Source organism: Chaetura pelagica, unplaced genomic scaffold (assembly GCF_000747805.2).
Source record: "Chaetura pelagica isolate M959 unplaced genomic scaffold, ChaPel_1.0 scaffold171, whole genome shotgun sequence".
NCBI classification, from domain to species: domain Eukaryota; kingdom Metazoa; phylum Chordata; class Aves; order Apodiformes; family Apodidae; genus Chaetura; species Chaetura pelagica.
Window position 1 is genome coordinate 1,734,469 of NW_009952066.1, and position 11,686 is coordinate 1,746,154.

The 11,686-nt window shown below is 43.2% G+C and overlaps 1 protein-coding gene across 1 annotated transcript in view; it reads right to left on the minus strand.

Moving 5' to 3' along the window:
- Positions 1-495: 495 nt before the first annotated feature.
- Positions 496-11,686, minus strand: part of KIZ (kizuna centrosomal protein) — an 84,622-nt gene continuing 73,431 nt past the window's right edge. Inside the window, exons 12-14 of the mRNA XM_010005115.1 lie at positions 9,856-9,952; positions 1,969-2,012; positions 496-599 (exon numbers count right to left, since the gene is read on the minus strand). Coding sequence (XP_010003417.1) covers positions 496-599; positions 1,969-2,012; positions 9,856-9,952 — 245 coding nt within the window. The remainder of the gene's footprint in view (positions 600-1,968; positions 2,013-9,855; positions 9,953-11,686) is intronic.

Sequence of the window (11,686 nt, forward strand, 5' to 3'; positions counted from 1 at the left end):
CCCTCAGCAGCAGATGTATGCATACCCAGAATGCTCGCTGGCATTTCCAGCCCACATCTGGCTCTGTACTTGAACCACCAGAACACAAACCAGCAGCAGAAGGGGATGGTCCCTGCATTCACAGAGTGACCAAAGCAGCTGCCAGGCTAGGGTGGCCCTGAGGTAATAATGCTCATAGACCAACACTATGTGAGCACCTCAGACCAGATGGACTTCTTGGGACACGCCTTCATTTTTTCCCCAAAAGCAAATAAAAACCCAGATTCCCCCAAACCGATGACAAACAGGGTCAGTCTCATGGTGCAGGATTGCTGTGAGATCTGGGTAACACTTGGCAGTCAGGAGAAAGCACACATTCAAGGAGGCCGTATAGAGCACAGTAATATATTCAAATTTTATTTGACTGAAGTGATGAGCTCCACTTTAGACGTCAGCACTCTTAAGTGTGTACAAGGTGATACTGCTTATTTCTTCCCAAAAGCAAGCAAGGGAATCTTAATCATAGAAGTCATCAAAATCATCTTCTTCTGTGCTGTGAGTTTGTGGGCGCAAAGCAGCCTCGATCTCAGAGCTGCTGTCATCAGATTCACCCCAGAAAGCTGAGGGGGAGGAGAAAAAATAAAGAATTACAGAACCTTTCCCATGTTGATGCCATTGCTGCTAGAGACATGATTTTACAGCTGCCTGGAGGCAGAGAGGCACCACAGCTCGTAGAGAAGGTTGGAGCTGCAGATGGAGGTGTGTGCTTCCCACCCCGCGTGCTGCTGACACATCGTGGGCAGCACTGAGGGAGCTGCCTGGCCAAACAGTGGGCTCATTCAGAGGGCCCACTTCATTGTTCCTCAAGGTAGCTGGAGAGAACATTTCCACTCCAAGCAATTTACTTGACCAGCTGCTGCCTGAATTACAGCTTTGTCTATTATGTTCCACTTCCTCCCTCTACTTGACCCTCTGGTGAAGTCACAATCGGAGCATGACATCACAGAGTTGGCATAAAAATGGCAATGACGTCGCAAATGAAAAATCACCACTTTGTGACAGGATCAAGTACAAGCAAGACTGACTTCAAAGAACTGCATGGCTTTAACAGGCAGCTCTGGGAATTAGAATTTCACCAAAATAAACAGAATTGCACTGAAGTTCGGGGTGCCTGAGAAATCCCTTATTTGACCCACAAAAAGAAGGGAAAAGCACAACACTTGGAGCACCGTGAGGTGCAGGCAGGGATAGAGCTGTGCCTGCTCCTGGGCACAGTCAGAGGGCTCTGTGTCCACAGTCAGTGCAGGAGCCACGACTCCTCAGCTGAGGTGAGGCTCAGGAGCAGGAAGAGGAAGGCTGTGGTACCTCACACAGACATTTCGGCTCATGTTTGACTGCAAACGTGTTCAGCGCTTTTGATGGCATGAGCTATATCAAAACCTTATCTACAAATGCAGCAGCTGCAGCTTTCATCCTACATCCCCAGCCCCCTGGACAGCAGGTCTGTCCGTGGCCAGGAGCATCAGAGCCACCATGCCCAACACCTGCGAAGAGGCTGAAGGCTGCAAAAAAATGGAACTCCTCAGCAGAGGAGGAAATGGGCTGGGGATGTGAGCGGGCCTTTCACAGGGCACCAAAGCAGCCAGCATTCATGGCATCCTTAAGTCATCTCAGACGCCACAGCTCTAAAGCACAATCTGTGCCCTTTGGGACTGCAGAGTACCAAAGCTGAGCTCCAGGAAAATTGCTCCTTGCTTCCTACTCATGGTAGGTTCCATGAGAGATGACTGTGGGCACCAGTGGTCCTTATGGTGGTTAAAAGAGAAAAATGAAATGCAGGGGAGAACGCAAACATGCAGGGCACAGACACCAATTCCACAGAATGCCTGCTTGCTCATGGAAAACAGTTGTGTTCGTGCTGTTCTTGGAGGTCTTCTACAAAGCAAATTACAGCTCAAACGACATCAATTTTCAACATTTGTTACTTACCTTTGGATTTTATAGCAGCCACCACTCCCTTCCTAGTTTCAGTCCTGTAAAAGAGAAGGATTTCAAATAATCAGCACAATGTCACAAAATTAAAAGATTTTAAGTTGACTTTAGAAAAAACCAAACAACTGTGAGATGTTTTTTTAAAATATCACTAAGTTCTGCAACTATATTTTTTTAATAACTATTTCATCAGGGATTTCTTCACCTTTATGTCTTCTAAAAGGTGGTGAAATTAACATGCAGCAGGGACATGGGTCCAGATGTTCTAGCAGCCGTTCCTCCCTAGCAGTGCAAACGTTCACCGGCAGTGAATTCAGGGCACAAAGGATCAGAGCTCTGTCTATCTTTTGCAGCCTTTCAGATAATGCAAAGAAAGTAAAGCAAAAATCCAAACACAAACAAAAAGCACCCCCCACCGATGTTCACTGAACTTCCTTATTCCTGTTCCTGCCAGTACACTCCTCCAGCCCAGCCGCTGGGTTCCCATCACACCATCCTGGTCCTGATGTAAATGTGCAATCTCCCTGCTGCCTTTGATCTACCTTGATGTATGTGCAGTTGCAATTCTGCTCTGTTAAATGACTGCTCTTGTGTCTGGAGCATCACAGGCCCTTTTGAATCTCTCAAACAAGCTGGAACCATTTTGATCTTTTGTGTGTAGCGTGTGTATTGTGTTGGTGCTGTGAAATAATCACATAGGGGCAACGATGTAGGAGAATTAACTGTTATATTAACAATCCTGCAATAAGCTCTAAAAATAAAGCTTCAGCTGATTTTAATAAGGAAGATCAAATAGGAAACATTTGTGACATTACTGTGCAAACTAGCAAAATATAAGCCAGAGTCAAGCTGCAATTTGAAGCTGTTGCCGCAGTCAAAACAGGACTCAATGAGCTGTCAAAAATCTCATACAGTTTGCTGCATTTAATTTAAAGACAGGGCATAATACATAATTGTTAATACAGCTAATACAGAGTTGCTTAAAGTGGGGAGTTAAAAATAATCTAACTACTGTTGTGAAGGCATTTGTGAGGGAGACACACAAAAAAGCAGAGATGATTCACTGCCTGCCTTATACCACTGCATTCAATAACAATTTGGGATTGGAAAGGTAAACTTAAAGCAGGGTGAGTTGAATTACGTTACAGCTACCTACATTACAGAAACTTTTCCTTGAAAATCAGAGAAAGCTCAACCTGTTTAAATGATATTCCTTTTCTTTAATCTGTGAATGCCATTAGCACACAGCTTCCCTCTTTGCAGATATAAAAAAAATCCTAGAAATAGAATAGTAAACAACCAAAGTTCAACCAAGATACCCAACTGAGGCTTAAGTACTAGTAACAAGTAATGGTATTAGGAGACCATTAACAGTGGTATAACTATTAAGTGAAAAACTTGAAAAAGTTTGCCTTCAAATCTGTTAGCACACCTTCCAAATGCTTTTTCTGTGTTGTTCCAACCCTACACTGTATTAGACTTCACAAATACTGTTCAAATACTGTCATTCAAAAGAGTTTCCAGCAAGTATTTTAAGCCTGAGCCTCTGGCTTGAGTCCTGCAGTACTCTAAACGCCCTTAACTCTTTCTTGTTTTGGTGAGCTTCCATGGCCCTCAACAATTCCCAGGAGATGCTTCATGTATCCCAGACTCAGCCCATAAAAATGTGCTCAAGAGACTGAAGCTCTGGTGGCTGCATCATTTCTCTCCTAGGTGTAGAGCAAGAAACCACTTGTTGCTGAACTACAAATGGAGAGGTGAATTCTGTGGCAGACTGCAGAAGAACCATTTTGTCTTCAAGTAGCTCAGTAAAACAAGATCAGGCAGCTGGCAGCTCCTGTCTCTGCTGCCGGCTGCTCCGTCTCCCACTGTGGTGAAGGAAAGCACATGGGTCTTTGCCACTCAGCCATGTGAAGATGTCCCTAGAAGTGATCTCTTGCTCCACTTCTCTCCATCGTTCAAGCTCAGATCAAACATGAGGGTGTTGGTCACTTGGGCCTAGAGCTTCTGCTGTGCCCAGGACCACCATACACAAGGTGGGACATGGGACCACCAGTGGAAGACACAACTGCCCAGGTCTCAGGTGGCTTGATCCTCTTGCACAACTTGATGCACTACAAGATGCTTCAGGTCCTGCTGACGGCCAGTGGCTTCATAGAGAAGTTGTGGTCAACAACGACCACGGTGGCTGTAGGAAGGTCTGGAAACCTTCCCTCTTCTGCTTCAGTTTCCCATGAGGAAAATGGCCGATGCTGACCCGAGAGGGAAAGAAGACAGATATTTGTGATCTACCCAAACCCATCCTTTTCCTCTGCTTCATGCTCCCAGGGCTAATCCACCATGCATAGAACTGGATTTACTCCCAGAATAGCAGAGAGCTGCAGTGCTGTACACGAGGAGTTGGGCATTACTGTGACACAGAAGTCCATAAAGAAAGCTGTGGAGAAGGGTGGCAGCAAAGGTTTGGCACAAAAGCTGTTGGCATGCAGGGGAATGCCTGGGTAGATGGGGAAAACAGAACAAGGACAGCAGAAAGGCCAGACTGAAAATCAGAGCTCCACCAAACCAAGCCTGGAAAATACCACAAGATAGCTTTGTAACAGGGAGTAAAATTCCTGAGTTATGTGTGAAGAGTTAGTCAAGGCTGGTAAGATGCAAGGAGGCCTCTGCATTGCAAAACATTTGTATTCAAAGATCGGCAAATTCAATCATGGAAGTTATTATCTGGTATCCTGAGCACACAATAACCACACAGACCTCCACCGAGAAATTTAGGAGTATAAATGAAGTAAGGCCAGTTTCACTACCTCAGCTAATCCCCCGTTGCGATCCTTCGATATCCATTTACACATTTGCTCCTTCCCTAAAATAATTCCAAACTGAACCCAGGCTCTAACAAAGAAAAAACCCAAACCAGTTTAACTTCAAAGAGCCTTTTAATCTCTGCTTTACTCTGATGAAATAGGCTTTTTGTATTGAAGATGCTGCAACAATAAGAAATGAAAAAGCTCCAAGAAAATATTTTTTTCCTCCTTACAGAAAATAAGAGGAAAATAGGAGACCAAGAAGAAGCCCAGTTAATAAAGGTGGCTCACTGAAAATCAGCAGAAAATGTTTGCTTTAGGCTGAGTATCTTTTTGCTGTAGTACCTGTTGAACCTCTATGTTTTAGTGTCAAGTGAAAAAAGACATCCAAAGTCCAAGGAAAAATAAAAAAAGACATCAAATTGCCAAAAAATTTAAAAGGCACAAAGAATGCTACCCACATATCAAGGAGAAAAAAACAATAAACTAAAATCAACAAAAACCACCCAAGTGTTAAGAGAACAGAAAAACCACCAGCTGAATGCCAAGTTTTATCAGAAAAAGAAACAAAACACAGAGTGCAGCAGCCTCGGGAACACGATACTCCAGAGGCTCAAAGCTCATGTGCCTCAGGCCACCCAAACCATACCCAGTATTTCTCTTTCACAAGGCAGTGCTCAGTAACCCTCAGTGAGAAAGGCAACAAAGCATCTCCCCAGCAATAAGGGGGGAGGCAGAGTTGCAGATCCGTCTTTAAAAATAATTTGCTCAAAACATCTAAGAGCCTCAATGCAAAGAGTGAGCCAGGCTGCTCCATGGCAGGGCCCCTGACGTGACATTCTCAGCTGGGTCTCCCCACTCCAACCACACACTGTCCTGCCACTTCCTGCAAAAGCCTGATAGCTCTATCATTTTCGGCTGATCATGTCCTAGAAACTGGGCATCACAGAAGTATTTCCTACCCTGGAAAGTTAGTGTAAACTAACAAATCCATTCATCATGCCAGAACTGAAGCAATAATATTGAACTGAAGTAATTACCCTGCAAATAGGATGAGTTTTATTTTAGGATACAAAGATCTATGTCGAGCTACGTTTAAGACTGTTCTCTGCTGAAGAAAAAACCCATTCTGGCCTAGAGAAATCACTGACACAAAGCCTGAATCACAGCACTGAGATGAAGCTGTGGCGGAAGAGCAGAGGGCATGGCCGCAAAAATAAACTATTTCCTCTCTATTCCAAAGGCAACACATTTATAGACACATGTTGTTGCCACTCCCCACCAATGTTCACCAAGCATCACCACTACAATATCATTACTTTTGCAACAGCTGGATGGATATTCAGATTCAGGAAACAAAGCTCACAGAATTATCTGTAGCATCACAAAAATGCGCTTGAATTTACAGTCAACACCTTATAGCAGTGATTGGGAAGTGTGGCAGGAGGATGAGACTGTCAGATCTGAGCTGGTTTCTGGTTGCATGTCTCAGGAGCCTGGAAAGTTGCCCATTCCCTTGCCCTAGTTTTCGTGGTAAATAAATGCATGTCCTGCCCGCACCTACCCCAGACCTTTGGAGTCTCTCTCCAGACTCCCCCGCCCCAGTCAGTTCAGCAGTGTCGGGACTGGTTTTGAAGACAGGGGGAGGCAGGGGGGATGCACAGAGCCGGAGTGCCCCCCGATGGCAAGCCCGGCGAGCAGCGGCAGCGGGCCCGGCCTTAAACATCACCCCCGAGAATAACTAAGAGGATGAATTATAATCTGCCAACTTTTATTTGCATATCATTACATCTGTGTTTGGTAAAGGCAGCTTTTGACTAAAAAACAGCCTTCAGAGACCAGGTGGGATTACTTCCAGAAGACAAATTAATCAAAGTTTAAAATACTTTACACCATGTTTATGGCCTGACAAATTACAATTGTTCTTTGGTTCTCAGTCGATAATGCATCTTTAATCTCCAGATTATTTTGCAACGAGACAGAGCAAACAAGTCCAAGAAAAATAAACTGCCTGCATTAAAAAAAAAAAATAACAATAATCGGGAGTTACCCAGCAAGCTAGTGACCTCCACTGGCTGCATCCCCCGGTACAGGGCCAGGGAATGCCACACACAGCGCCGGCCGCCAGCTCTTGCCCAGAGACTCGCTCCTGACTTCTGATACCTTTTCCTCTAAGTAACTGTTTAATACAACATGCTCTTTTCTGCTGAAAAACACTAACTCTCCACACGAAAGCTCCCTCTCTGTGTGGGTAAATATTCTCTCAGTGAAATAAATAAAGACAGGAAAAAGTAGTTTTATAGCTGAACCTGGAGCAGGACAGTATTTGCAGGAGAAGAGGAAGCTCTGGCATGCACCTCAGAACAAAAGGGAACAAGTGGTCTTTACTCAGAGAGCAGCTTCCTATTAAGACTCACTCCTTCGTACATTATGCCTTTCATCCCCACTCAACCACAAAATGATTTTGCTGTAGGAAATACAATGGTAGAAAAAGATTTACATTGAAAGAATCTTTAATAATAAACTGTTGCAGATCTGCCTACTTCCCCATGATTTATAATACAATAAACATCGGATTCTATTAAGTCTCATGCACTGAAGACATGCACTGAAAAACCGAATATGAAAGCCCTCAATTCTTCCCGTCTCCAGTACCATAATAGTGAAATGAGCATGTATAAATGTGCTAAGAGTATCTCTTTGCATCTTTTATTGCTTGTGTGTATTAATCTGTAAAGCTTATTAAGAAAGTCATTGCTATGCAAAGCAGCACCCAATCTCTTTCTCTTGCTTTTCAACAGAGCGCAGTGTTTAGCCAATAGGACCGGTCCCCTGCCCCTCATTCGGCATTCATAACATGCAACATTTGCACAATGTATCTCTCAAAGGCTGCTGAATAGAAAGCCTTAATACTCATGTAAACAACTGCAAACCAATTACTTAATGAATCAGGCCCACACATAATGAGGTGCCAGACAAAGAGCTATAAATGCATTTTTGCACCCGGGCCTCTGCTTTAAAGTAAAATCCCTCAGCTGTAGTTTGGGCTTAACTGGCACATCATAATTATTGTCTGGAGGACATCAGAGGAAGCCTTTTTTTTTTTATTTAGGTCCAGCAGGGTCTTTTGCGAGGTCACTCATCAGCTCAGTGACAAAACACAGCAAAGAAGAATTTATAAAAAGTACCAGCGCAGTGCGACGCAGTTATGTTTATTCTCAAGTAGTGGGTTTCGAGACCACTTGTGAAAGCAATAAAGCCCGAGGAGTGACTGCAGTAAGTGGAGCGCTCGAATGGGAGCGGCGAAGGAATCGCACGGCCTCCTGGCCGCCCGCTGTCCCTCCATCCTTCTCACCATTGCTGCTACTCCCCGGCTTTGCAGAGCCCCAAAGCAAGGGCTGCTCATAAACCTTGTGCTTAGAAGGCTGCCTTTTTGACTCTTTTTTAGCAAACTAACTTTAAGCCCTCACAAGAGATTTTTTTTTTCATTTTAAAGCAGCATCGTTGTGTATGGTGCCCTTGTTTCTCAGCGTTGAGAGGCATGAAAATACAGGGCAGTGTGAAAGATTTTAAAATCTATTGTAAACAACTTGGAAAAAAACCCCCACGAAACAACAAAAAAATCCCCTGTATGCCACATGAACAGCATCTGAAAGATTTAGAAGTCACCAAATGGAAGCAGTGCAACATCCAAGGGGGCAAAAGCTCAGAGAGTTTTTTATTTGAATTTTAAACATTGTTAATTTGAAATTACACACATTTATTCAGCTGCTTAGCAGTGATCCTGTAAGCAAGTTCTCCAGGGCCTGATCCATCTCTTCTGGCTGCCCTGGGTTTCAGCAAATGGCCAAAATTTAAATTGATCTATAGGAGCACCCTGATATTTCATAGCAGTAGGTAGTGTGATTTGGAACATTATTAAGTTCCAGGAAATTTAAAAAGAAAAAAAATAAATAGTTTGAGCACAAGACTATAAGAATTAATCCTGAAGAAAAGCATGAATGTCACTCATCAATATTGTATTATGGCTTGTCTTTATTTACTGCACTTGAAGAATTACTGAAATACTGTTATTTTAACACAAAATGCAGAATACCACTTGTGAAATTGGAATTCTCATATCAGAACTGACCTCATCAATAACTACATTGAAAAAGCTATGGAAAGATAGCAATGCTGTATAATCAGGAGTTAAAAAATTATCAGAATGCTTTAAGTCCTTCCCCAAGTGCTGTTGATGGCAGCTTTCAGAGCAGGAGCCGAGTGGCAGCGGCACCCACTTGCTGGGCTGATAAGGATCTAAAGCCGAGCCAATACTGCATGAGATGGCCGTGTTATAGCCTATTTTCTGCTGCTTCTTGACCACTAATTTGATTGCTGCTGTTTGATTATCATTCCATGCCAATGCAGAACACAAGGAACATCCAGCAGAACTACTCAGGGACCCAGAGGGAACTGCTGCAGTTTAAAATAAAGCAGAACTAACCCACACACAAGCCAACTTTTTCTGTTTTTTTGTTGTTTGGTTTTTTTTTTTCCCAAGAACAAAGTGCACCCTTTAGGTACATGCAAGGTCATTAATTAAACATACTCAGACTGAAAGCAAGAAAGGTGTGTTATAAATACCCCAGTATCAAATCCAAGCACTGCCCCCCCAACCCTCAGCCCAAGAAAAGCGCTATCCAGTTACAGCTAGTTTACATCTCAGATGCACAGAGAAGAAACCCAGCACTTTATTTCTTGAAGACTTTATGTTTTATGCCTGCCCCTCTCCTGACAACTCCCATTGTCTGGCCCCTGAGTAGCCCTACTGAGAGCAGCTGTACACGCTAATTTGTGGTTCACTGAGATGTCAATTGAGTCTTAAAATGAGAAAACAACAGCTGCAAAACAATACTTGGCTTTGGCACAAATATTTTCTAAGGTGTATCAAAGTTGAAGATGTTTTATCAGATAAACAAATACTAAGATTCATATGTAGGTCAAGTGAAAAGTAAAATAATCAGAGCTTCAGTCATTTTTTGTCTGTGTTTCTCATGCCACAAAAGCATTTCAAATGTTAAAGGATTTAACAATTTACCTTGAGAAGGGAAGACTTTCATTCGATGAAGAACTACTTTCCAATTGCATTTCTTGGTTTTCTTTTGCTTTGGAACCATCATTGCCAATATCCAAACCTGTTAAGTAAAAACATTACACAAACTTTCAAATAACACTGGCTGGACCTTACAACATCGTGCAGCCCCTGGCAAACAAATCCTATTTTCGAATAGATGCACGTAATGGCCACACTCTTAGTCTGATGACAAAGTCTAGAGGAGCACACACCCCGCAGTCATCATATCTGCCTCAAGATTGTTTGCTTGTGATTCAGTGGAAATTAGTTAAAAACACAGAAAGTGAGACTCCCTTATTATCAATTAAGTTAGCTGACAATGACTTCTTGTGAATAGGGAAATTTTTCAACATTTTAACTCACTTTAGGAAAAAAGAGCAAACACCGAGCTACTCCAGAGCTGTATTACATCATGGCAACTTTAAGCAAAACTTAAAATATTTCTGGAGTCTTATTATTTTTTTTATCCCCGAGTTCTCATTTACTTATATTAATCAGGAAACAAGGTTATTTTTATTCTCCTTTCCCTTAAATGTTGATTATTTTGGATAGCTGCAGTTCTTTTATTGTTTGATACTTCAGTATTTTCAACCATTCTCTTGAAACAGCTGCATTTCGGAGACACAAATCTTGTGATTTTTGACTTGAAAAGCCAAACACCCAACTATTTCAGAATCTTCTATCCACATTTTTCTTTCTTTCCTTCCCCTCTATCCCCATACCTCCCCCCCCGCCCCAAACCCCAGCTCTGTGTATCTCATTTCCATTCTGTAGAGACTGATTTAAAGGGAAAAAAAAAGGAAGAGGTAAATTGATTCATTCACTGGAATTGTACAATTGCTCATCTTTGTACTCATTTCCAAAGAACACGATGCTCAAGTACAAATCCCACTTTAAAAGGCTACTTTGCATATATATATATAGCACTGAAATGATAAACAAGCTCTGATTGTTACCAACTTCTTTCCAACCCAGGACAATTTAGTATTTCTGTACATCTTAGACAGTCCTACTTTCTAGCTGGCCATGCACATTACCAGCCTGCTGGGGCAGACCACACCACTCTGCACTTGGATTTCAGCGGCTCAGACCCTGCTCAGCCTCAGGCCCTTCCAACAAGGTGCAAAACACCTGACTGGCACTGGAACCGGCAGAGCCCAAGCACAGGAGCTGCAGTGGCAGCAGCATGCTACTTGCAGAGCACAGTCTGACCACTTCCCAGAGAACACACAAAGGAAAAGAAACCAAGAATGGGAGGGGAAAAAAACAGAAAAGGGAAAAAAGGGGATTCCTTCCCTCCTTCCTTACTCCCTCCTCTCCCTTTCCTGTGACGCACATGTGCGGAGAACAGACCTGCAGGGATCACAGAGGGAAACTTGGACGAAAGGCTGAGCAATGTGGGCATGCACTGAGAAGCCACTGGCCACAAAGGAATGAGTATTTTGTACAGTAGCTTTATTTGCTTTCCTTCATTTAATCTGATTAGGTCAGAACTCCCAGAAACTGCTTTTCACTCCAGCAGTAAAGCACTTAACATAGGTGTATTTTTCAGGACTTCCCATGCACGGATTCAAACCACAACACACAAAGTGTGTTTCCTCCTCCCCAGCTAAAACAGGTTAAGAGTTTCCAGACCAGATGGTAGCCTCAGAGGGCATCAAGCATGCTGGCTAAGCAGCTGCACCCCATGTATGCTCCTCAAAGCCTTCTATTTATTTGAGGCTAAGAATGGGAGCCCCAGCCTGAGCAGGGACCCAATACTCAGCTTGCTGTTGATGGGGTCTCCTCAGCAGGA